The 26,856-nt window shown below is 49.8% G+C and overlaps 1 protein-coding gene and 1 long non-coding RNA gene across 2 annotated transcripts in view; one reads left to right on the top strand and one right to left on the bottom strand.

Annotated features, from left to right (window-relative positions):
• Positions 1-634: 634 nt before the first annotated feature.
• LOC131515938 (uncharacterized) lies at positions 635-10,036 on the bottom strand. The gene is made up of 2 exons (XR_009263754.1): positions 9,994-10,036; positions 635-8,888 (listed from the first exon to the last, which is right to left on the bottom strand). It is a non-coding gene; the product is annotated as an uncharacterized LOC131515938 (long non-coding RNA).
• Positions 10,037-13,863: 3,827 nt separating this feature from the next.
• The window catches only part of ADAMTSL3 (ADAMTS like 3), a 357,244-nt gene continuing 344,251 nt past the window's right edge, over positions 13,864-26,856 (top strand). The window contains exons 1-2 of the mRNA XM_058736402.1: positions 13,864-14,473; positions 15,895-15,995. Of these exons, the coding sequence (XP_058592385.1) occupies positions 15,927-15,995 (69 nt within the window). The 5' untranslated portion in view covers positions 13,864-14,473; positions 15,895-15,926. The remainder of the gene's footprint in view (positions 14,474-15,894; positions 15,996-26,856) is intronic.

The following is a 26,856-nucleotide window of genomic DNA, read 5'->3' as shown; positions in this document are numbered from 1 at the left end:
GGAGCAGACCTCAAAGAAAACTCAAGTTGAGGCCCAGACACACCTATACGAAAGGGAAAAGGGAGACATGTGGAAGAAATACCCTTTATAACTTCTTTAAAAATGAGTGTATATCCCTGCAATAAGGCAAGGAAAACAAAAAAGTGGCCTAAAGATTGAAAAGGAAGAAACACAACTGTCTTTATTTGCAGAAAACAAGATTGAATATGTAGACAATTATTAAAGAAGCTATAAAAAAAATCTAGAATATGTATATATACTAATGTATATACTAGTATATATGCTAATATTATATATATATATATGTACTGTAAATTTGTCAAGATCCTGAGATCATATACAAAAACCAATTATGTTTCTATATACTGGAAATAATTATTAAATATCAAATTAATCGTATAATAGTGAAAGGCAGTGTCATTTGTAATAGCAGCAGAAAGTACAAAATACTTAGAAAATATCTGAGCGAAAGATAAGCAAGACCTTGGCCCTGAGAACTACATAGCTTTGCATATAAAAATCGAAGACCTAATAAATGGAGAGAGATACTCAGTATTGTGAGAATGTTCTCCCCAAAGTGATCTATAAATTCAATGTGATTCTAATCAAAACCCCAACAGGCTTTTTGTTTAAATTAACTAGCTTCTAGATTCTAGAATTATACGGAAATGCAGTTAGCAAAACAGTATGGAATTAGCACAAGTTTGGGGAAGTAGGTCAATGGAACAGAACAAAACGTCTAGAAATAGGCTCTTGTAAATATATGGTCAGTGTATTCTCAACAAAGGTGTTGAGATAATGCAGTGGGGAAAGGAAATCTCTTTTCAACAAAGTAAAAGAAACTTTGATCCTTACCTCACACCGTACATTAAAATTAGTTTTAAATGGGTCATAGACCTAACCATAAAAGCTAAGACCTTGAAGCTTTTACAAGAACACATAGGAAAAGGTCTTCATAACATAACCTTGAGGTAGGCATAATTTCTTAGGACACAAAAATCACTAGCCCCAAAAGACAAAATTGGTAACTTAGACTTCATTAAAATTAAACATTTCTGCTCATCTAAGGACAGCATAAAAAAAATAATAAAAAGACAAACCATAGGTGAAAGGATTCACAGAATGTATCTGGAAGAAAAAAATCACAATTCATATCTCTCGACTATAGGCATATGCACAGAATATGTGAAGAATTCTCAAAATTCAATTAATAAATAAGAAGCCCAAAGATTTGAAGACACACTTCACAAAACAAGCTATACAAATGCCCAATAAACACATGAAAAGATGCTCAAATCATTGGTCATTATCAGGGACTGGTCCTTGGGTGGTACCAAAGAGGCTTGGAATTATAGCATACTACATAAGATACCCCCCAGTTGCCAGGCTAGCCCCATTCCCAGAGACATTAGCAAAGTGAGGCCCAGGACTAAGACACTTACCACCTAATTTGTAGCAAACCTGATCTCATGGTTTGTGAGTTCAAGCCCCGTGTTGGGCTCCATGCTGAAGGTGTGGGGCCTGCTTGGGATTCTCAATCTCTCTCTGCCCCTTCCCCCCACTCTCTGAAAATAAATAAACTTAAAAAAAAGTCTTTGATTAGCAAATTCCCATGAGGAAATGAATATATTGTGCCTGGGTCCTGATGCTGAACACATGAGCTGCTGGTGACTGCTGGTGGATCTGAAAATGTTACCAAGTCACCCTCACAGAAGCTGTGTTGCTCCCCTGAATACATGGTCAGCATCAACGATGACAACCATGGCCGATACCCCTCCTCCCTCTCAAAATGCAGACGCGCAGGCAGCCAGCTCTGCCTCTCCTGGGCTGATTTGTAGGGTCTGAGCTGGGCAGCTACTCCTGACCTTGTCCCTTCTGTGTTTTACCAGCCACATTTCCTGAAAACCCAACGTTCCCGTTAAATTTTGAATTTCACTCCGTATATCTATGCTCTAGATCCCTTTCAGTCTAGCACAGATCCCTCACAGTCTAGCACTGCTAACCAGGTGAGTTACGGCCTGCAGCACAAGCACTCACGTGATGGACCCACGATACTCTCTTGCTTCTGGGATTCTGTGGTTGTTTCAAGGAAATCAATCTAGGGAGGATCTAAGGAAAAGAGTTCATCAAAGTGGTTGCCGCTGACCTGCCCTTGTAAAACTCACCTATCTGTAGCATGGGCAGATACAGGTGTTCTGCTCCTTAACTCAAGTACTGACCCCTGGGTGCCCGCCCATCGATAGCAGAAAGGACTTTTCCTGTAGTATGAGGAATGACAAGAGGCAAATAACCCAGGCTTCCCCTCTTTCTGATATGTTTGGTTAGGCCAACAATGTAATACAGGGGGTTTTGAGAGGTCAGAAGTACACCCAACATTAGGTGAGGTCAAAGCCGGTGCCCAGCCATGGCCACACGCGGTGTTTCCCACATCAGCCCGTGTCCCTCACACCATGTCAGGCAACGTGTTCAGACGCAATTTCAGGTGGGACAGAGAATACAGAATATAGAGATTAAGCCTTGGTGGTGACAGTGGGCAGAATAATGGTCACCAAAAGGTATGTCCTAGTCCTAACTGCCCGGAGCCTGAGAATGTGACTTTAACTTGGAAATAGGGTCTTTTATGTGCAAGGAAGGGTCTTTTAAAGTCCAGGGTTTGAGGCGGGCCTTAAGTCTAATAATTGGTGTCCCTACGAGACAGATGCAGGAAGAAGGTCACGTGAAGATCACGTGGAGACAGAGGCAGAGATGTGGGGGGCACAACGGCAAGCCGAGGAAGACCCGACGCCACCAGAAGCTGGAAGAGGCAAGGACGGATTCTCCCCTAGGGCCATCGGACGTAGCGCAGAATTGCCAACACCTTGGTTTCCGACGCATGCCCTCCGGGACAGTGAGAGGCCACCTTTGTGTTGTTTTGAGCCACTCACTTGCGGTCATTGGGTATGGCCGCTCCGGGGAAGCTAATGTAGAGGCCTTGGAGTTCATTCAGGTGTAGTATCATTCAAATTCCCGAGAGTCTTCCAGAAGAAACTGTGTGCTGCCCGTGACAACACTGCAGCAATGGCCTCCTGAAGACAGGAAGGGGCTTTCTCTGACTAAGCCAGAGAGACGGAAAGGAGAAACCCCCCCGGGAGTGCTGGGGTTGGGGCTGGTGGCGGATCCTTCTTCTCTACTTCGGCATTTGTGCCACATACAGGCGGCTTTGCTACTTTGCTACGCTGCCCTGTCTGCACCCTCTCGTTCCTAAGTCCTGGGCCCAGAGGGCGACAGAATCAGCCGGTGACTTTGGAAAAGGGGACCGAGGGCCTGGGCAGGGGTCGCTAAGCCCCTCCCTTCCTCTTCTTGGGAGCAGTGCATCAGCAGAGAGCGGACAGATGCCCAGTCACCACGGAGACGCTGTGGTCTTCCCGTGCGTTCCTCTTAATTGCTCAAGCTTTGGGCCGAGAGACGGGGGCTGCTCCCCGGTTCCTTTGAACGCGCGCCCTTGCCATAGCTCTTATTTCTGGCTTTAGGCTGGCTGATGCTTATTATCCTACCGTCCTGTCCTACTTCAGTCTACATGTATTCATTCAGTCTATATGGATGCGCTTATAATTGTCGGCACGAAGCCACAGGAGCCGTGAGAGATGAAATTATACGAGGACGCGAGGCTGCCTTGCTCTTGGCCGTCACGGACTCCGCCTCCTGGATCTCCTGGAGTCTCTCTGACTTAGGAAATGACCCTTCTCCGAGGCCCAGTGACTCGTGAGGGGTCAAAGATGGAGGGGGTTGGCGCTGGGAAGATGACCCATCTTGGTCACCTTGGACCGAATATTTCTTTAAAACCATGGTCTCTGGTTTACATAGCCAAGAGGAAGGCAGAGGAGGAGGCTGGCAGGAAGCAGCTAGGAAGGTACCACACAGGGGAGAGCCCCCCATCACACACACACACTCACACACACACACACACACACACACACACACACAGTGACTGTCCTTGTCATGTCGCAGGCCAGACACGGTGAAGAATCAGTTGATGTTGAATCTCCCACAAGACACCCACGGAGAAGGCCAGCAGAGAGCATCGCTAGCCTGCCTCCTGGCGCTGGGTTGACACCAACCCGCTTCCAATCGACCGTTGCAAAGAAAACCGGATCATGTGCTTGTGCCTAAGGCTCCCTATCAGCAGGATTTCACATCCAGAAGCATGTTACACAATGTGCATCTAGCGTTCTTAAAGCTGTTCTGTCTCTCCCAAAGACCCAGTCGCCACATCAACCTTTCCTCTCATTTTCTTCTGATCTCTCAACCTCTGCCCACTGCTCTCCTTGGCTCTCCTCCTGGATCCTTTCTTCTCTGGGTCGGTCCACATAATTTATTAGTAGAAATCCTTCGGCTTTTTTCCAAGCCCAAGAGCAGTCTCACAGCTGATCGAGCAGGGGAAGAATCACTCCATCCTTGAAGGCAGAGCGGGGAAAGCAATATTGCCGACCTGTATCATTTGCCTTTTCTTCTGTACTTGTCAAGAACAGTCTCCTTACCTTCCTGGCAGAGTCAAGGGAAGACATTCATGGCGCACAGCTCTCTTCCCGCATCACGAGGGCCATCGTTGGCAGAGTTACGGCTACTCCTGTGTCTCATCAACCCCCTGCGCCTCAGCGGTGGGGATGATTTCCTTCCCCGGTTTCCAGCACTAATGGAGAATTTTTTTATCCTATCCATTTAGTGACTTCAGTGGGGGAATGCATGGTTTGAGGAAAAAATTTGAGCTCAACTCATCTTCTTGGATCAGAAGTCTCTGCCTGACCTGAAATTTCATGTCAATATCAGTTTTTTATTTTAAATTTTCATTTCCATTTTCTTTCTTTATACTTTGCAGAACACGGGGCATTGTGTTCTCAATTTTCCCGACTACGCACATGAATTTAAGAATATTTGTTTCATGCAGTCTTTTGGTTTCTTTCTTGGTTTTCAAAAACAACAATAAAAATACACTGTTCCAGCACATATTGAATGAAATGGCATTTAGCAATTTCATGGGGAATGCCGAGTAAGTCCCACCCTTGCTTTGATGGTAAACCAGGGACCCAGGTTAGGGTTGAATGTCATACTTGCCTTGGTGGATTCGGGGGCTCCTGGGTGTCTTTCAGGCTGATGCTTTCAATGGAAAAGCAAGAGAACGGAGTTGAGAGAACATCCTTCAGGTCTGAGCCTCTGAACCATATGAGCGGATGATGAAGATAAAGGCAGGAGTCAAAACCGGCTCAAGATAATTGCTTCTTGGTTTTGTTGTGTGTGGGGGGGGGGGTGTGAAAAAGATGCAAAACTTGTTATTTTCACTGCTTAGGGGAATTATAACATATTATATGCACATTAGAGAATATTTAAAAACTCCTTTCCCCATAAACAGACATGTGGACAGATGGATGGTGGATGGGCAGATAGCTGTTTTCACGCACACTATCAACTTCCATGGCTTCAAGGGTTAACCATATGCTGACAAGTGTCAAGTCTGAGTCTCCGGCCCAGGTTGTCCTGATTCTAGACCACAGGCATTTCCGGCTCAAACTCTTCTAAGTGAAGCCATTGTCTCTGTGCTGCCTCTTCCCACCCAATATGCTCCTTCTCGTACGTTCTCTGTGTTAGTGAATGACAACTGCCACTACCCAAGGCCAGCGTCAAAAACCGGGGAGCTCGCCTTGACTCATCCCTTCGTGGTACCCTACCTTTGAAGTCATTCGCCAAGCCTTATCAGCTCTAACAGCCTCAAATACACCCGTTTCCTTCTGTCTCCACGGCCACTTGTGTCAGGTTCTGCCAACGTGAGCTCTTGCCTGGATCATTGAACGTAACAGCCAGAGCCGTCACTACTGAGATCTGATCTTCTCGTGCCATTTCTGTGCCAGATGTTATACTAAACAAGCCCCTGTGCTTAGGGTAAGTTCCAAAGCCCCACAGCATGGCCGATGTGCCCTTCACAAACTCGACCCCTGCCTACTCGTCTTTCTATTTAACTTGGGCCAATCCTCGATTTTCACTCTGGGCCCCAAATGCATTAGTCTGCGTAGGCTGGTGAATGCTGATGTAACAAATAAGTAAAAGGTGTCAGAGGTTCAACAGAAAAAGGTACTTTCTTGTCCGCGTGAGATCGAGCGTAGGTCGGTTGACTCTCCAAGCCAGCCGTCCTTCGTGGACCAGCCACCCGGGATCTTTTCATTTGTGGTGCTGCCGTAACAACACACAGCATCTACGTCCACTGCCCAACTTCTCCTGCGGACAAAGCCACAGCAGCTTTCCACCGCCTCGACCAGGAAGAGATACGCCGCAACTCCACTCTCATTTCACCGGCCAGAGCGAGTCACGTGGCTCTGCAAGAAGGCTGGGAATCGTAGCCTCCGAGAAGGAGGCATAGGAGAAGGGATTCGGCCAACTGGCAGCCTTCCGTCTGCCACGCCAAACCTTTACAAAGCACGTGGCTGTTGAATTGGAACGTTCATCTTTGGGTCTTTGCACGTTTTCCTTTTTGTCTGGAATTCTTACTTCACACCCAAACCTTCTCATGAATAATTCCTGCCCAGAACTATTTTGGGGAGGAATGCATGGGAATGCCAGGCTAGAACCTCTTTCTCAGGATTATGAAAGCTGGAACAGTACTCTAGAAGCTGGCTTTTAGCTGGCATCCTTGAAGTGAGATATAAATTCTGTCCTTTTAAATTTGATTTTCAAACCAAATGGAAATGTTTATTTATACAGATTTTTCACATCTTCCTCTATGATATAAAGAAGTTATGCTGGATCTGATGTGTTATCCAGCCTCTTTCACACCTGATACCACTGAGAACATACTGGGAAAGAGACAAGAGATGAACAAGGACCCTTAAGCTAAGGATCCTTAGCTCCTTGACCACACGAGTGTCTCTGTTATTGGCTCACGTCATCACATCAGACAAGGGAGAGTCTCCTGGCAGGAGGGAAGTGACAGTGTTACATCACTTACTCAAAGAAGTGCTGTCCCAATGACTTTGTCAAATTCTTTTTTGTTTAATTTTATGGTTCTATTAACACAAATACAACATGCACATAGACTGCCTGTTCGTTTTCTTTGCTGCACAGCCTGGCATTGGGACTGGGGACTCTGATGGCTGGCGGGGCTCCTCTTTCCACGATGGCTTTGTGGTTCTTGGAGGGGACGTGAGCAATCTCTGAGGCGCAGTACGATTTGTTGCACATCAGCAGCTCTGCAGACTCCTTGATATTGTGGACCAGGAACTTCTGGAAGCCACCGGGCAGCACGTGCTTTGTATCCTTGTCGCTTCTGTATCCACTGTCGGGCAGCAAGACCGGGCCCTTCCGCGCACCCCGTTGTCAATGCCTCGGGGTTCCCACTGGTTGTGCCTCATTTTGATGTGGTGTCTGGCTGGTGCTGGATGAACTTCTTTTTAACGATCCTGGGCTTCGTCGGAGGTCTGGGGGTGGCCACGATGCCTAGCAGGAGATGGCTGTCACCTCCGCAGGCAGCACCGAGGAAGAGAGCCCTTTGTCATATTCTATTGCTAGAAGTCACAGGACCTGTCCACACTCGCGGGGAGGGGATTACACAATGGTGTGCATACCGGGAACAAGGATCATTGGGGGCCCCACTAGAATGTGCCTAGATACTCTACAACGTTCCCACGATTCCTAGTCTGAAGGTGCAGGCATATCACATGTGTGACCATGATGGGAGTGGTCACATAGGGTTTGTCCTAGAGCATGTGATGCATTGAGTCGTTCTTTCCTAGATCTCCACCCCTCACTCCAGCCATTTATATGGTTTAAAAATATCTGTTTGGAATAGTAGATTGTTTCTCATTGGAGGAGAAGCACAGAAGGAGAGTAGCTGTTTTATTTCATTTTATCTTAATTTTTTAAAGTTTATTTATTTTAAGACAGAGAGAGTGAGAGAGAGAATCCCAAGCAGGCTCCGCACCACCAGCACAGAGCCTGACATGGGGCTCTATCTCCTGAACTGTGAGATCATGACCTGAGCTGAAATCGAGAGTTGGACGCTTAACCAACTGGACCACCCAGGCCCCCCTGTTTTTATTTTAAACCAGAAGATACTGTGCCTGCACTTAAACTTCAGTTCTCAGCTGAAATATCACCTCTCCTAAGAAATCTCTAACACCCCCATGACTGAATTAATTGCCATCCTACCCAATTCTTCTATAGCTCCCTGTTCTGACACCTCTGGGAACACGTATCCCACCCTATCTCATTTGCTTCTTCGGGGAAGAGGCAATGTCTTATCACGCCATCGTGTTCTAGGCATGCCTGACACGAAGTAGGTCATCGGCTAATATACACTGCATTTCACTGCGTTGCACTGAAGTTGTCCTTAGGTCTGAAGCTGACCCATAGTGGATGGCGGGATCTGAAGGAAACTGGTTCTTCACCCTCATCCATAGAACGTTTTGGCCTGAGTCTTGGTAAAGAAGGGAGAAAAATGCCTAATTGGCTATCAACACCATCCCAAAGGTAAGTGTGTTTTGCAAAACAATGCTTCTTGTTGTTGTTGTTGAACTTATATGCGAAAAGAGACTTTCAAGTATTTCTCGGAGGCATTTCCAACCCAAATATTGCCAGGCCAGCACAGCAAGGGGCACGTAGGAAGCCGACTAAACAGGCAGGTCTCATCTTGTGGGCCAGGTAAGTGACAGGGGATGTGGCACCAGGAAATAAAGATCTTGAGGACTTGGAAGAAAACTGTTATCACAATGTTAAACAATAGTGTGTACAGAGTTCTTTGCACTCTGTTTTGTTTGTTGTTGTTGTTGTTGTTCTTTTTGGGGCAAATTGATCAATGCTGGAATAAGACGTTGGTCTCCAAGAGTTGCCAGAGGTGATGTTCTAGATGTGAATTTTTCAGAAGGCTGAGAGCAAAGAGGTTAAGGAATATATATTGCTTGGTTTTGTTTTCTTTTTCATAAATTGAACCCTTTTGTGAGTGAATGTCTTTCTAAAACGTTACATGTACTTCCGTACATCTGTAAACAGAAGCTAATGAACAAATGCATTTATAAATAATCCGGATTCATGAACACAGGACAGTGCCACGACATAGTGATTTTCTCGAGCCTTCTGAGGGGGAACAACACGGTCCCTGACTATGGTGTCTTTTTCACTTCTTTTGTGCCTTTTACAGTTCTTCTGTAGTGACTTTGTCCGTATCTCTTTTCTTAGCAGGCTTTCTTTTCCTTTCAAATTTATAGCCCTAAGTTACTCTTGAAAACCAGATGAACACACGCATTAGAACTATGTGCAGAGAGAGAGTCAATAGTCGCGCGAGACTTAAGTGTTTGCTCATATGCAATATGCTTAAATCTGACGTCAGGTGGATGTTCAGAGGCCTTTTCTGTTCTGGCTGTGGTTAGACCCACAGAGACTGCTACAGCTGAGTTCTAGACGGGGAAGGTGTTGCTCTATTATACAAGCAGAGTATGAAGACAATCCTGGAGATGACAGTGGAAGGACCTGTTGTCCACAATATAATGGAGAAAGCTGGTGCTCAGCGATTTGCCTAGAGCCCCCCAGTTTGTGGCCGATTCTGGGCCACAGTAGTGGATTTCCTGATGATAGCTCCATGTTCCCCACTCGGCCTGTGCCTCTAAGGAGAAGACAAGGGTTGTCAAGGGTGGAGTGAAGTGGTTCAAAGGCATTAGCAAATCCATTCTTGCCTGGGAACCTGCGGTTTGCTCCCGTTCCACAGTGGAGTCTATCTGGACATACATGTATGTGTGTGGGTGCAGATTATCAGAGTATGAGATGCCCACAAAACCGGGTCAGGTCAGCACCTTCCTAGCCATGGAGGCCACATGGGAACCGGCCTTAGTTTGGGGCACGGAGAAACCTGGTTTGCCGGCCCTGGGAAGGGCCCCAGCACTGTTCCTCTGTAACACTTTGGGGCACCCTAGCCCTCCTTATCACACCCCTAAAGATTTGAAACTTTCTAGAAAAAGTCTGTCCGACATCACCCACCTGACAGAGAGATCCTGACTGGCTCAGACCTCCAGAACCGCAGGGCAGGTGTGCCCATCCCTCAGTTGAAGAGAATGTGGCTGCCAAGGGCTCACACCTGACGGCTTCTCTGGAGCGCTGTCTGGTTTATGGGAGCTGCCTGGGGGGTTACAGCACCCCCCCAACTCTAGGGGAGGCAAAGCCTGACTGCACGTAGATGCCACAGCTCAGTCCTGTTGCCTTAAGACAAGGCACGTCTTAGGGCGCCCGGGTGGCTCCGTCGGTTGAGCGTCCGACTTCGGCTCAGGTCATGATCTCACAGTTCGTGGGTTCGAGCCCCGCGTCGGGCTCTGTGCTGACAGCTCGGAGCCTGGAGCCTGTTTCAGACTCTGTGTCTCCCTCTCTCTCTGCCCCTTCCCCGCTTGTGCTCTGTGTCTCAAAAATAAATACACATTAAAAAAAAAAAAAAAAAAAAGGCGGCAAGGTACGTCTATGGTGGAGCTCCTGCTCCAGGGCCCCTGAGGTTCAAGCAAAGGTGAGACCGTACCTGGGGCACAGGCTTGCTCTCTGCTCTTACCTCTTCCCTGTCCTGCGCTCTACTCCCTTACAGTTTTTTAAATGCTTATTTTAATGTTTATGTTTGAGATGGGGGAGGGGCAGAGAGAGAGGGAGACACAGAATCCGAAGCAGGCTTCAGGCTCCGAGCTGTCAGCACAGAGCCCCACGTGGGGCTTGAACTCGTAAACCGTGAGATCATGACCTGGGCTGAAGTCGGATGCTTAACTACTGAGCCCCCCAGGCGCCCCCCAGTCTTTTTCTCTGTAAGAGCACCCCCTTGCAGTCTCGCACCCCTAACACACCATGCTCACTCAGCACTCTTGGCCTCTTGTGTCCTGCTGGCTTTGGGTGACAGCATGTCCTTTGCACCTATTGTAGGCAACTGCAATTTCCATAGGGTTTGTCCCCAGAAGCTCTTTCCTCCCAGCCTCCAACAGAGCCTTCTTAAGTGTGTTTCCTGAGCCCATCTCACAAGTCCTATAGGCAGAGAGAGCAATTCTCTCTCAAGATTGATGCCCTGAAGTGACTTCCTCTCTCTCTCTCTCCCTCTCTCTCTCAGGACAAAATACACACATATTCCAACAGTGGCATCGGCAGGAGTAACCTCCCAGGTCCTCCCTGCACGCCTCATATACAAATGCTGCATTGTTGTGCTGGTCTGGTTGGGGTCAGCAGGCCTAGCTGGGAGTAGGGGCAGGAATCCCCAAAACTCTCCCAGGGAAGAAGCAGAGGTGAAAACGGAACTTGGCTTCTTAGACCTCTCAGGTTGGTGACATTGCTCTTGGCCTTAGGTGGTGGGGGATGTCGTGGGGGAGGTGGGGTAGTCCAAGGCCTGAACCCCCAGAAATAGACTGGGCGGGCATCTGTGCCCGATGGCCCAATCCAACCGATTGACTTTCTTGGGGGTTCATTCTCTTCTGTTCTTCCCACTCCTCATTCCTCCCCCACCTCTGTGCCTTGGGCGATGTCTTATTGAAATGTTTTGGCCAGATCTCAGGGGAGGGGAGAGTGGGTGGGCGACCGAGGGCAGGTTTGGGGTCTACACTTGGGCAGAGTGGTGAAGGGGAGTCCTAATGGGGGGTCAGGCAGGGAGTCTGGGGGCAGGACCTGCGAGGTCCAGCCAGCCCTCCCTGAATGGAGTGTACCTTCCATGGCTCTCTGTTATCCTAACGCACAGTGCCTGAGCCACAAACAGGATGGATTGCTTGATCTGTTCCTCCAGATCAAGGAGGAACTTCTCCATCAGGGTTTCGGTGATGTTTTCTCTTCTTTTCACTCCCGACCAACTGTTTCTTGAGGGGCCGGCCTGATAGGAGATGTAACCCGAGGGAGAGAGGCTCAGCCCTGGCCTCCACACCTGATGCAGGGCACTCCCTGGGGGGTGGCTCAGGAATCAAGAGTGCCTAAGGGAAAACGAGACAGGAGTCCTGCGGAGCCATTAATTCCAGGAGAGGAGCGGCTCAAGGGTTCCCAGCACACCTTCAGATCCAGAGACCTTCTCCGTGCCTTCCTGACCCGCAGGCACTGGGGGCTCAGCTCACCCCAGCTGCACGGGCATAATATCTCTTTGAATTCTCTATTTCATCTTGAATATTCATGTGATTTTTGCAACAGACTCCATGATACATCAGGGCTGGTTTTAGAATAGAACCATGGGACATTCTAGCTGCTAAGACCATGAGGTTAAACCTGTCCACCGTGGTCTCATTTGTAAAATGGAATAAAAACCATACCTACCCCACAGGCCACGGGGATGACAGAGCTAACGCAAGTCAAGTGCCTGGTGCTCCATAAATGTTCTGAAATGTTATTCTCCTACTGATAGCCTGATAATGAGAAGTGCATACAGTGGGTCCTCATTATTTGCAGATTCCACGTTTGCGAATTCACCTACCTGCTAAGTTATTTGGGTCCATAAATCGGTGCTTGCAGCTCCTCTCGTGGTCATGTGGCAAAGGGGTGGAACCCGTGAATCGCCTGATCCATGGGACCGGGAGGCGTCCTGCTCTGCCTTCTTGTTTCATGGTCTGTTCAGTGCCACTTTCCGCATTTTTGTCTTCTTTGTTGGCGATTTCGCTGTTGAAAATGGCCCCCGAGAGCAATGCTGGAGCGCAGGCTAACTGCTAAGCACAGGCTGTGACACGCCCTGCAGAGAAAAATCCTCGTGTTACACGAGCCTCATTCAGGCAGGTGTTGTCCCGCTGGTGGCCGTGGATTCAGTGTTGATGAGTCAATAATACATGTTAAATAAAATGGTTTTAATGAGAACCACATATAAACTAAGGCTGTGCATTGGTTGGTTGATAGACGGGACCAGAAGCGGGCAGGAACCTAACTGTGTTTCAGGGGTTCAGTATCCATTGTTCCCGTGGCTTCGTAAGAACAGAACTTTGTGTGGCAAGTGACGAGAGCTGGTGGTACATAGGTGCGTTCTTTGTGGTTCAGCCCGGCCCTCCCTGCCGCTGACTGACTCTTCCCCTGCTTCCTGCCCCTCTGCCCCCTTCACACTGAACGTCCTCTGCTCACTTTTCCACGAGACTCCAGCCCTTTCACGTGGGGTGGACGGTCAGGAGAGCCAAAGGAGCCACCCGTCTAAGGAAGGTAAGGAGGGGAAGCAAGGCAGGCAGGGGGTCCACTTCTCTGGGTAAAGCTCTAACACCATCTGCAATGTACCCCCTACAGACAGGCAGGCGGCAGCTTTGGGGATGGACAACAGAGGGACTTTAGAGGAAAGAGGTTACCAGCCCCAAACTTGGCTTCGCAACTCACTGTGCGCAACTTATTAATCTCTGGGGCCTCAGCTTCCCCACTGTGAAATGGGAATAACGATCCTAACCAACGCCATGGGGCCGGTGGTGGAGACCAGCCGCACAGGAGGAGCTGGGCGCAGTGGCCGGCACACACGGGGCACCCAGGGACACGATGCGGGTGACCGTATTTAGCTGGGGGCATCAGGCCGACTCTGCAAGCAATTCCCCAGCCGCTGGCTTTCTACCGCCGAGGTTAGGCCAAAGCCGGGGGACAAACGGTTCGTCTTAATCCCACAAGGAAAGTCACCCCAGTCCCCGGTCCTGACACCCCAATCCTACCCCTCGTCCGGGGCCTGGCACCCCATTACTTGGGCAGCGGCGGAGCTCTGTGCCCCAGCCGGCTCCCACGAGGCGGCGGCCGGTACCTGGCGCGCAGGCGCCCCTTCCCCGGGCGCTCGCGGAGCCCGCAGCCGGACGTCCGTGGGTGGGGTGAGCGAGCTTCGGGCCGCGGCCCGGGGTCGGTCCCGAGGTCGGGACGTGTGGGCCGCCCGGGCCGGGGAGGCTCGCGGCGGCGGGCGGGGGGCGACGGCGGCCCTCCTCCCGGCTCCGGCCGAGGCGGGGCGCCCCGGGCTTGGCTCGCGAGGCCGCGGCCGCCTCTCCCCAGCGCGCCTGCCGGCGGCGGCGGCGGCGGCGGCGGCGTCGGCAATCCCGGCTCTTGGCACCACGCCTGGCGGCCGGCCCAGGGCGAGGAGTGGCTTCCAGGAAGCGGGCGGAGGAGCGTTCCAGCCGCGTCTCGCCGTCGCCGAGGCCCCGCGCGCTCCGAGCGGCCCGCGCCCGGCCCCCTCACGCGCTGCCCCCGCGCCCCGGCGCCCCCCGGCTCGCGCGCAGGGCTTGTGGCCGGCCGGCCGGGCGCGCCGTGCACTTGCCGGGCGGTGCAGGTGGCGGCGCGCGCCCTCCGCCGCTGGGCCCCGGGCCAGCGCCGCGCTGCGCGCCCGGAGGGGGCGGGAGAGGCGGGGCGGCCCCCGTCCCGGCCCCATTTAACTGCGCGGCGGCGGCGGCGGCGGCGGCGCCGCGGGCTGGAGGCCGGCGTCGGGGAACGTCCTGGTCCCGGGCTCCGCACGAGGTGCCGCGGCCCGCCTCTCCGCCGCGCGCGCCGCCCGCGCCGCACGTCCCAGAAGCTTCTACGGCGCCAGGTGGGAGTCGCGAGCTCGGCGCGGGGGTCGAGGGGAGGCTGTCCCCGGGGGGCGGGCAGGGACGCCCGGGGCAGTGGCCCCCGGGCGAGGCTGGAGGGGTTACCTCGCGGGTTCGGGGGCGGGGGGTGGGGGGGGACGGCCCGGAGACCTCGGGCCGGCACGCTCCGTGGGGTCCTGGAGGACCCGGACAGGGACGTTCGGGGCTGCCGGCGGGCGGGGACGGGGGCGCTCCTGAGGGCGGGGGCCCCTGTCCGCGAAGGCCGGGGGGGCGGGGGGTCCTCGTGTTGGGGCTTCCCCGGCGGAAAACGGGCTGACAGCAGCCAGTGGCCTTGAGCGTCGGCGGGTCGCGAGCGCCTGGAGCGCGGGGTAGCGGGCTGGGGCGGCGCGGACGCGCGGGCGCGGGAGGAGCCTCCGCCGGGCGGCGGGCTCCGGCGGGGTGTGCGGCGGGGCGGCCGGTGCGAGCCGGCGAGGGGGGCGCGCGGTTCCCCGGGCCCGGCACTGGCCGCCTCCCTTCGGCCCAGAGTCGCCGCCTCAGGTCGGAAACAGCAGCACATTTGCGGATCGCATTAGGCCAGGCCCTTAATGCTTTCTCCAGATGGAGAGAAGCCACCGACCCGCCCCCGGACACCGGCTCCGCCAAGGCGCCCGCGAGGCGAAGCGAGAGGCGAGGCGAGTGTGACCTCGGCTTTTCCAGCCTCGGCTCGTACTGATTTCCCTGTATAAATCGTCAGGGGGACTCTGCAGGCCCCCACCCCCCTCGCTGCCCTCCTGGGCTCAGGGGGCCTCTGCCCGTTCGCCCTCACCTACTTTTGGCAGAGTGTGCCCGCCCGCGCTGAGGCCGTGCGCTCTGAACCTCCCTGAACTCTGCTCTCAGACCTCTCTGGCTGCAGGTCTGGGGCTTGGACGGTGGCATCTCCTGGGAGAAAAGCCTCGAACTGTTCGAGAACAGTCACCATCGTGCTGTGTGACCTTAGGCAGGTCCCTTCCCCTCGCTGGGCTGCCTTAGTTGGCCTCAGATTCATTTTTGCCCGACGTCGAAGAAGCTGGCAGGTGCCCTAATCCTTGGCTCCATGCTGGCTTCCTGAGTCAGAAGCCAATCGCCACACCCTGCTGTTGACACATGAGCTGGAAAGTGGCTGGTGCAGAGATGTCCAAGCTCTGGAGGACTGGCCGTGTGGGTTGCACATGGGAGGCAGGTCCAACTGCCCTCCTGACCTTGCTGTGGACGCCTCTTAAAGATAGCCCTCCATGGCCTGTACCTTGAAATAGGCACCCCATCCTGAATCTACACAAAGCTTTTCGAGACATTGTTGGGGGGGGGGTGGTGGTTCAGGGTCCCTCCCTCCGATGGGTCTCTTAAGTCATGGGTGCCGCCACTGGGGACAGAGCTGGTTGGAAACCAACTTTTCGCTCTCTTGTAGGCTCAAGAGAGACTCCCAGGAGACCGGACCCGATGGCTTCGTGGGAGAGCTCCTGGTGGCCGCTGATCTGGATGGTCGTCATGCACTCTGCCCTCCTACAGGTACTGTGCAGGGGAAGAAGGATGACAGGCTTCCCTCTGCTTGCTCACAAGCACTGTTCTAGATCACCTAAGGTGTGGTATGAGCGGTGTTCATGCTGTCCCAGGGAGAATCTCATTTTCTCCCTTACCCCCGGCAAATGGCATTCCGGTTGACCTCGCTGTAAGAATGATCCAAATCCCTTGGGTCCTTGCGGAGCCCTGAGCAGGGCTCTGAGACCGCTTGGGTGCCATGTACCAGCAATGACTTGGGGGGCTGTCGTGGACCCTGTCTTTTCAGTCTAGAATGGCTGTCTGCATGTGCCCGGTGGAGGCTGGGCTCCGAAAGGCCAGGGCACAACGAAGGGGCCGAGCCCAGTTTCTGACCTTTGCTCAGCCACGAAGTAAGTGTTCTGAGTTTACTTGTGTCAACACACATCACACTATTTTGCGGTTCTTTCTTAGGCTCCCGTGTCTCCCACTAGCCTGGGAGGGCCCAGCTCACCCCTTGCGTCCTTATTTGCCCACAGGGCAGACTGAAGTAAAGGTAGCATTGGCGGAGAGACAGGGGGGAGTGGCGGAGACAGTGACAAAGTGGATGGCTCATGCCCCATCTAGTGAGAACAGCCGCTGCCCCACTCCAGCGGAGCCAGGTGGGAACACAGGCCCAGAATTGTCGTATCTTCTACTTTTTTTTAAGAGGGCTGGATCGTTCGGACTTCCTAGGAAACCTCCCAGGTTTTAAAGCCATGAAAGCCAGACACATATGTTTGCATCCTGGATTTCGCCTAGCAGTTTGGAGCCCTTGGTCTAAAGGTGCAGACCGAGTCTTAGTGTGATGTCCCCCGGGCCACTGTTAGCCCAGTACAGCACCTCATGTGGGTGGGAACAAGGCAGCCCCTCTCTTCAGGTGTAACTTCTTGGGCATATGGCTCAGGGGCCTGTGTACCCTCCGGGTCTAGCAAAGGGCCTGGCCCTTTAGGAGGGCTTTAATGTCTTTTCAACGAGGTTGCACCCTTGAATAAAGAGACGCACTGTGGGACAGATTGATCAGGCTGAGTCTCAGTTCACTTTCTCGGACACGGTGTTTCCGAAGCCTCTTTCAGCCCCAGTGCCCCACGATTGCGGTGGCTCGTGGAAGCTGGCTGTCAAGGTACGGTTTCTCCCCCGTGATCCCCGTGTCATTGATGCTGTTCCGTAATCACATTCTAATAGATACGTTTCGTTAGCACAAAGATATTTTTAGGGTGATTTTAGGGTTCCTCTAGTCAGTGATGTGTAGGGTGGTGGCGAATGGCAGAGACTCACTTTTCGGTCCGGTCAGCAGATCTGAAACAGGCTGTGAGAGCTTCGCATATTTCTTCCTGGGCAAATGGGGCTGAGGCTTCAAGGCACAGCGTTTCGTTTTGTCTTCTCGCACCCTATAAAAAATTTAAATGTGCTTTGAGGCAGTCTGCTGACCTTTGGCCAAGGGCAGTGTTTGCCCAGCTTGAATCGCTCAGTGACCTCTTTTGGATTTTTCCATATCTGTGTGTCTCTGGCAGTGTTGTTTCCACGTATGGGGCGGCGGGTGCAGGAGGTCGTGGAAGGAGGGTTCAGACTCCAGCGCCCTCCACGCAGCCCACCGCTCGAATCCCGGCCGCACTACCTCCTGACCCGTCCACCCAGACTTCTCCGCATCTGTTTCCACATCTGTAGAGAGGGGCGTCTACCTCAGAGAACCATTTGGAGGAGTTAATCCGCTGCAAGTGGAAAGAAGGAACAGACAAAACAAAAACAGTGTCTGGCGTGTAATAAGTGTGCAATAAACGTGAGCTCTCTGTGGGGGCTGTTGCCTGGGAACACCAGGGTTTAAGGGGTGCCTGCAGTTTCCGCTGTGGTACTGTAGGGGGCACTCAGGAGGCGTCAGCCGAAGAGAGAAGGTGCTGTACAGGCGGGAAGGAGGTGGGGCCGACCTTCTCAGGGGAGTCTCCCGGCAGGTGTGAGTGGGATTAGCCAGGGCAGTCTCGCTATGTGGGCGGTGGGAGAATGTTCTCGTGTAGGGTAGGTCAGTCCTGAGAATCTACTTGTGGGTTGGACACTTGGCTGTCTGCCTAAGGTCAGCCTGGGTTTGATTCAAAGCTGCCCCTCTGGGATATCTTGAGATTTTGGTTCGTGTCTGGGGGGCCTTGAGTGTTCTTCAATATCTCCCCTTTCTTTGTTTTGTTTTTGTTTTTGTTTTCTTTTTGAGAGCGAGAGATTGAGAGTGAGGGAAGGACTGGGGGAGAGGGAGAGAGAATCTTAAGCAGGGGCGCGACCCGGAGCTCCATCTCACCTGGGTGAGATCAAGACCTGAGCAGAAATCAAGAGCCGGACACTTAAAGACTCAAGACTGAGCCGCCCGGGCGCCCCTCTCCTTGCCTTGTCAGTGTGGCCGCTAGGTGGCTGGTAGGGAATTAAAAGATGCGAAGCCGAGCCACAAGGAGCAGGGATGTGCCAACTCGTTTAATAAAAACTAGATTTCCTTTATTAAGTCAGCAAAAACTTAACCTCCTGTATTCACTGACCGCAAGCGGTTGTGACAGATCGCAGAGCAAACGCATGAGGTCGGCCGCCTTGTGTTTTTCTCACTTGTTCTTGAGTGTTTCTGGAGCAGCTTCCTGTTTCCCTCGCCCTTCTGGGTCAGGGGCCCCGGCCGCGTCCTTTCGCCCCAGGTCCTCTCCTTGGGGACCCCGGTCTTCCCTGAGAAGTCAGCTGCCACCGCTCTAGTGCTCCCCTGCAGCCGCCTGCTTTGGGAAGGTCTTACACCCACTCGGGGTATAAACACGCTGCCAGTCGCCGGCTCCAGCCACGCTTTGGCCCATCCCCTCCATGTCAATTCCTTAGTGACGTCTTGGGCAGATTTACTTTCATTTTTTTTTCATTTAAAAAAAGTCCAGGGGCGCCTGGGTGGCGCAGTCGGTTAAGCGTCTGACTTCAGCCAGGTCACGATCTCGCGGTCCGTGAGTTCGAGCCCCGCGTCGGGCTCTGGGCTGATGGCTCGGAGCCTGGAGCCTGTTTCCGATTCTGTGTCTCCCTCTCTCTCTGCCCCTCCCCCGTTCATGCTCTGTCTCTCTCTGTCCCAAAAATAAATAAAAAACGTTGGAAAAAAAAAAATTAAAAAAAAAAAAAAAAAAAGTCCAGTCCGATTTCAAATTTGGATTCCCCGCTTTGGTTTCAATGTCACCTCCCTTCTGTCTCGGGTAGGCTCCACACGTGGCTCCAGGCATGTGACGTGACGTCCTGCCGTGGTCTTTCTCGTCTCACCTCAACCAGTGGTGAGGACTGGTTCGGGGATACTTCTGCTGGGTCCAGCCTTCCTGGCACTGGAAATAAGGAGCGGGGACGGGGAGGAGAGCAGACAGCTTTCTGTGTCACTGGACACTTCTCTCTGGTAGTTGCCACTGCCTGTCGGGCCGTCGGCGACTCTCGTGTCCTCGGGTGGCTGGTGTGAGTTCTTCAGTTCTCCCTTTCCTGGAGCAGGAGGCCCAGCACGCCCATCGCTGCTGAGTTCTCCTTGCCTAGCGGGCAGCTTCGTGGGGCGGGGTCCAGGCACGCAAGGCGTTGTAAACCCAGCTCCCTAGCAGAACACACGGACTCACCCCATCACCGTCTCGTCCACCTGCAACAGACGTCGCATTGTGTGTCAGCCACACTCCAGTTAAAGAGAGACAGCCCAGCTCCCTTTGTCGTTGCCCGCTTGATCCGTAGGGAACGCACGCTTCCTTGCCGTGCAGACGGTGGAGGCATCGGATTCTCCACGCCGCCTCCTCTCTCTGTCCTGCCGGCCGCCTTCGGTTCTCCGCTTCTTGATCAGCAGAGCCAGTCTGAGTGGATGCACATCTGGGGAGTGGAAGGCCAGTCTCGCCTTGCAGGCCCCCCCACCCCCGTGCGTTCTCTGTGAATGATCTTTTTCTTCAGTGAATCTCAGTCGGGCTTAGAGAGTAGGGAGGTGATGCAGGACTTGGCCTTGCCCCTCCCTGCGAGCTCTGCGGCAGGTGTATGCCTAATGTTAGCCCCTCTCTTTAGAATGTGAGGTCCTTACCTCCCCTTTGTCACCACTTTGGCCCTTAAGACCCATGTCTTACGGTCTTAAGGTCATTGGGAAAGGTCCCGTCGAATGTCTTGACTCCAAAATTAGACACTGAGGTCTAGTTAGTGCGAGTCGTGGTGGCGGTTCTGGTCCCAGCGATTTGGGTTTCAGTGGTTCTGGTCTGAAGTTTTAAGGGTGGTTCTTTTAGGTGGTTCTTGGCAGTCCTGGTCTCACTGATCCCCTCCGGTGTTATTTCTGGTCTTTGATCCATCCTTCTGGTACCATCAGTTCTGGAATCGAGTGGAGTCGTGGTCTCAGAGACTCTGGATATTTTGGTGGTTCGGGTCTCGACAGCAGTTTTGTCTGGGTGGCCGTCACCTTGGCGGAGGCCTCGGCGTCTGTGGTTCTCATCTCGGTGTTGGCTCTGGCCATGGTGGTGGGTCTTCCCTTCTCTCACCACAGACATTACACCATAATAATTAGACTGTTTGGCCTTCACCCCATCCCTGTTGCATCAGAAGGCAGAATCCAAGCACAGGTGCAGAATTCCCCCTTCTCCTCAGAACCTGTTCCCTGACCCGGGAGAGGAGGACGGCGGACTCAGCCGAGGTGATAGATGTGTCGGTGTGCTCTTGATTGACCTGGGTCCTGCGTGGGCAGTGGTTGTAGAGGCACACACACCTACGCTCACCCTTCACAGTGGCTTCTTACGACACCACGGAACCCCCGGTAGAACCATTTTCCATCTCTCTTACTCTCACCTGCCTGGTCCCCCACCTTCAGGACTTCCCGGCCAAGTTCTGGGGCACTTTTCTGGCCACTCCCCATCTAGAGAAGAGGTCTAAGAGAATGACAGTGATGAGTCGATTGAGCTCCTTGCCATAGCTTGACATCCTGTGTCGAGCGGCACTGACCGCTAGCAGGTAAGTTATGTGCATAAAAATTTAAGTTGTAGAAAAATAGCAGAGGTAGATGATGAGAGGAAAATCAAAGTAAAAAATCTGCCTTACCCCTACCACCCAGACAACTATCAATGTTTTCATGTGTAATCTTCCAGGCTTTGTCTATGCACAGATGTCATATAAATACACGTGTTATGTTTTGATTAGTGGGATCATGCTAACCACACTGTTAGACATCATTGTTTTCAGTCAGTATATCATGAATATTTCTCCCTGTCGGTACGTATATGTCTGCGTTTCCATTTGGAATGGCGGTGTTCATTGCACTTATGGATATACCGTAACCATTTGTTTACACACGTTGTTTCTTTGTTGGACCTTTGGGTTGTTTCCAAGATGGTTCGGTTGCCTGTGTTTGCCATCAGCTACCTGTGATGGACATCTTACGCTCACGTCTTTGCTTACTTATTTGAATATTCCTTAGAGTAATTTTTCCGTAGATGAATGTGCTTTGCTACACATTTGGTACACCTTGTGGCGCTTTTTCTCTTCATCCTGTTTTATTCTGGGTGGAGTTCTTCCAGCACTCTGGGTTTTATGTCACACGTGCATTCCCCGAGTGACGTCCCCCTCCACAGTGATTTGGGATGCAGATTCCAAGCTGTGCTGATTGACATGACAGATCCTGAGCAGAAGGACTTAAGCTTGTCCTGGAGGCAGAGTCCGCCTTCTTCCCAAGCTGCCCCCAAGGCCTGCACCTGCAGGATGGAGTCATTGGGTAGATCCCGTGAGAATCCAGTGGAAGAATGAAGGGGAGCCCTCTCCTCATTTGTCATTGTGACGCCTGATGCCTTTCCTTTGTCTCTGTGTCCTTCCCATCTCTGGCTCTTTTTACAAGCTGCTCAGTTCTAGAGTTCTGCACATTGTCTCTTCTGTCTTCTTACGCTCTCCCCAGGCATCTTCTGTCAGTCACTCCTCTGGTTTTCTCTCCAGAGCCGCCTGCCTGGGGCTTATCACCAGGGGACCTAGATCTCAGAGTGATTCAGGCTTTCAAAAGTTCTCTTCAAGTAAGATTCTACATACAATCAAAAGATAAAAAGGTATCTTCTATTTTACATTAACTTCTAAATGTAAACATTGGAAATAAAACACAAGTTTGGAAAGTCTCTTTTGGCTTTTCTTTCCTTTCCTTTCCTTTCCTTTCCTTTCCTTTCCTTTCCTTTCCTTTCCTTTCCTTTCCTTTCGTTCCTTTTCCTGTCTTTTCTTTTTTCTTTTTCTTTTCTTCCTTTCCTTTCCTTTCCTTTCCTTTCGTTCCTTTTCCTTTCTTTTCTTTTGTTTTCTTTTCTTTCCTTTTTTCCCTTTTTTTCTAAACTCAAACACTTCTCCAAAATGGAAGAGGCGCAACATCTCGGAGAGGCTTCCGACTGTCTCTTCCATGAACTGCACATCAATATCCATGAGCTACTAGTCAGCTCCCTTCGATATTCCCTGGGGGCCTTAAACGTGATACTTCCTAGAGGGAAGTCCTCAATGCCCTTCCCCCCCCCCCCCACCAACTCTGTCTCAGTGCTTAGATTCTCCATCATTTGGTCATTTGAGCCAGAATCCTGGGATCACCATAGATGTGTTCTTTGCTGCCCTGCCCTGTACCCATTCTGCCACCAATTTCCATTTGTTCCATCTCAAAAATGCCTCTTAAATCAGTTTCCACCCCTCTGCTTCCATTGATACCATATGTTTGAAGAGTAGGGTACGTGGTGGCACCAGGTATAAACAAAGGCAGTTTGTGGTCTTACTGGACAGGACCTTGCCGAGCAAGTTGAATAAGTCATTGATAAAGAGGGCTTTCTTTGGCGGGCAGCATGGAGTCCTGTGGGTGTTCAGGAGGTGATGGGAGGCACCATTAAGATTCCCTTGGACCACTGGTGATGCACATGAGCAGAGGGTACTCGTGAGGCAGCTGGCACCGGTCCAGGTTGGTAATGAGTCCTTCAACTCAGTTCACGAGAGTGTGTGGGTGGGAGTTAGCCATGGACAAGAGGGTGAGTATGGAAACATTTAAGAACCTGATGAGATAGATCCTGACAAGTGATCGTGTGGGATAGAGAGGGGTGGGGGAAGAATTGGAGATTTCTTCAGGTTTTGAACAAGTTTTAGGGGCACATGAAAATGAAAACTTACCCTGATCTTGTGAAATGGTTGGTGATGGCTGAAGGAATAGTTTCAGGGCAAGATGTCGATTGCAGAAGGTGAGGCACTGAATAAAGGACATGTGTGATGCTCTTTGAGAGGGAAGTAGGATCTGAGCAGAGTGAGCATATCAGTATATATGTACTCCTCAGGGAAGCATCTAGGAGAAAAGAAGGGATTAAAGATACAAGAGGAAAACACCAATTTTATGTAATTGTTTCATAACAGAAAAGTGGGCAGCGTTCCCCCACTATGTTGCTAATGGATCTAAAAGCACCAAAGCTGACATCTTATGGAAACCACATTGCAAGGTTTATGATTGTGATTGCTCTCAGTTTATTTTTACAAAGATGCTAATTTCCATAAATAGCATGGAAGCATAAAGCAATTTCCTCTCCAAGTATTTTATGCAATTACTTTCTGGAATTTGTCAGCACTGAACAGCTCCAGCCAATGTATGCTATAAATTATTGTGGTCAAATACTCAGAAATGCATTTGTTCTCCAAGCCTTCGCTTATAAATATAATAGCCTTTTATTTTGAAAATACTTTTTAAAAAGGAAGAATACCTATTTTATTAATAAGAACTCATTTATGGTATTAAAGGACTTTAAATTCTCTTCACTCTTTTGAAATTTCCATTGTATTTTTTCCTGATTTAAAAATATAAAACATATTTATTAGAAAAAATATGGAGAACACAGGGAAAGACAAAAATGCTAAAAATAACCATCAATTCTACCAATTATTAGGATTTTGTGGTATATATGTATTGCTAATATTCTTCCTGGAATATTAACGTGTATGCATCTTTTAAAAAGTGATTACACTGTATTTTGGTTATAACTTTTTAAATATTTAACAGTGTGAGGAATATTTCCATATGTCCTCAAATATTTTTTCTATAGTAGTATTTAATGTCTTCATAATACTGCATCATTTAGATGTCCTATATTTTATTAACTAATTCTTTACTGCTGAACCTTCAGGTTGATCAGTTTTTTTGCTATTACAAATTATGCTGCTACAAAAATTCAAGCAGAACCATCCTTGCTCACCTTTGTGATTATTTTCTTTGAATACATTTCTGGAAAAATGTATTTGTTGAGACATAATTTGGGGGTCAAAAGCTATGTGCAGTTTTAAGATCTTAAATTTATACGATCAAATTGTCTTTCAGAAAGCTTCTATCAATATGTGTTATTACTTTGCAAAAGTTAGCAATATCAGACTTAATTAAGGAAATCTTAGTAATGAGAGATTCTCAAAAATACTTTTGGGCTCTCCTTATTACTGGTTTTGTGTAAGGTTTCCTTAAGACGTTAGAAATAGTATAACAGATTTTATCGTCATATTTTTGCCTATATTTTTCTACTGAGAATTTCTTGTTAATTTGTAAGTGTTCTTTATTTATAAAGTATATTAACCTCCTGTCTTTCACATGTTGCAAGTAATTTTCCCATTTTGTCATTAATTTTTATCTTTATATCTTGGATACACTGACATTTATAATTTTCAAGTCGTATACTTTGCCTCTGCATCATGCTTGGAAATAACTGAGAGAAAATATATGCATGTCTGTCTTCTTCTAGTATTTTTTTAAACATTAACATTTTAATTTTGGAATATATTTAGTTAATTAATCTGTCAGTGTCTTCCTGTGCTAATACCATATTTCTTAACAAACTATTTTACTATAGCTTTATGGTGGGTTCAGTATCTATTAAGTCAAGACCTGTCTTCATTATTATAGTTTTGACTAATCCAGAGGTCTTTCAAAGGATTTGGTCAAGTTCCAAGCACAAAAATTCTGCTGTTTTAAATGGGATTTGGTGTAATGGGGGAGTAACAAGGATTTTTTCCCCTCAAAACTACACAAAACAGACACACAACAAAAAGAACAAAGTTTATCTTCAGTGTAACAAGGAAATGGAACTGGCCTCTCAACACAAACTGTGAAGCATTTTTTTCTGAGTTCTGTGGATTCTAGACCCGAGTGAGAGAGGATCCTGGAGGCTGACATGTGTTTCTTTGGACTGTGAGCAGGACAGAGATTTCCCCAAGGGTGACTGTCACAAACTGTGCCTATCTAATAAACTTTTGGTAAGGACAGTGGCATTGGGAGCCTTGATGGGGCTCAAAAAGAAGTGGGTATCATCCCCAAAGAGGCCTTACTTGACATCAAAAATGGCAAGTGACTCAGAGTTGAAGGGGGAACTTCTTGACACACATTTTTTTTTGTCTAGATGTTCAAGGTGACCTTCTGCCCAGGGAGTCTGCTGAAGGGGAAAGGGAAGGGAGATGAGGTAGGGGGAGGGAGCCGCACTTCCCAGAACGAAAGGCTGTGGATTAGGGGTCCTCCTAGACCTCACGGACCTTCCAGTGGTGACAGTAAAAGGAAGATATTGTTCTCAAGAAAAGGAGAGAGCTTAATTACAGTATGAGCCAGACAGCAAAGCAGAATTGAAGCACTGGATGGCTCATCCCTCATGTCCTCTCCTCCCTCCTCCCTGTGCTACTCTTCAGCAGTGCTGACACCATGAGGAAACAGGAACACAGTGGGTTAAGCAGCTGGGGATGTGCCAGATCAACAGGCATTCTACACAATGGAATATGAACAAACAAATACATGGTAATAGAAAACTGATGAAAGAAGATCCAACATACGTATAGTTAATATATCTTAAAAAGAAGAAAAAAATCAACGAGGTAAAACGTTTCTCACTTTTTCCCTGAGGTCTTTGTAAATATCGACTCCGGGCCTTTTGACATTGGATATTATTACTGAAGAGAACTGTGTGGCCAATCTGATTTTTTCCCCTTGTTTGTGCCTTGGTTTGTCTGCCATGATAGCTACGTGATTTCTTCTCTGTTCTGAAGTCCTGTATTTTCGTCTGGACATTACGTAAATAATTTTTATGTAAATAGTTTTTTTTTTAATCTTTATAAGTGTGTATTGTGTGTGCAGGAAAGGCTTTTACATTCAAATTTGTAATGTTTTGGGGCACCTGGGTGGCTCATTCAGTTAAGCATCCGACTTTGGCTCAGGTCATGATCTCATGGTTCATTTGGTGTCGGACCCTGCACTGACAGCTCGGAGTCTGGAGCCTGCTTCAGATTCTTTATCTTTCTCTCTCCCTCTGCTCCTCCTTTGCTCTCTTTCTCTCTCTCTCAAAAACAAATAAACTTAAAAAAAGACAAATTTGTAACGTTTTTATTTTTTATTTTCACCATTCTTTTTCTAAGCTCACTTTTTCCACGATCTTAAATGTTTTCTTTAAACTTTCATATTTCCACTGAGCTTTCTAAAAGAGCGATCAGGTTGTCTATAATTTATCCGTGGCTGTTGTTCTGAGAAATTTATCTAGTGATACGTGTTCATTGACTACATTTTGCTAATGTTTCTATTTAAAAAAAATTGTATTTGTTGACCTTGTGAGGGTTCTGTTCTGATGGGGATATTTTAGAATGGGGGTCTGCTCCATGTGTCTCTTGTCCCCCCTTGGTGAGACCAGCAGGCTAGCCAGGGGTGTTCCTCTCTTGATGATAACAGACACACACGGGAATAAGTCCGAGTGCACAACGGTCTTTCTTGTGACTTCTCCTGGAGCCATTTTTGCTAACATCCCATTGGCCAAAGCAACTCACATAGTGGAAGCCATAGTCAGGGAGTGGGGAGGTACCTTGACCTGCTATGAAGCCTGGGCAAGTTATAAAGCTAAGCCCCAATCACTGGGGTGGG

The sequence above is a fragment of the Neofelis nebulosa genome, chromosome 7 (genome assembly GCF_028018385.1).
Source record: "Neofelis nebulosa isolate mNeoNeb1 chromosome 7, mNeoNeb1.pri, whole genome shotgun sequence".
Lineage (NCBI taxonomy): Eukaryota > Metazoa > Chordata > Mammalia > Carnivora > Felidae > Neofelis > Neofelis nebulosa.
Note: the sequence above shows the minus strand (reverse complement) of the source record. Positions and strands in the feature narration are given on the sequence as shown.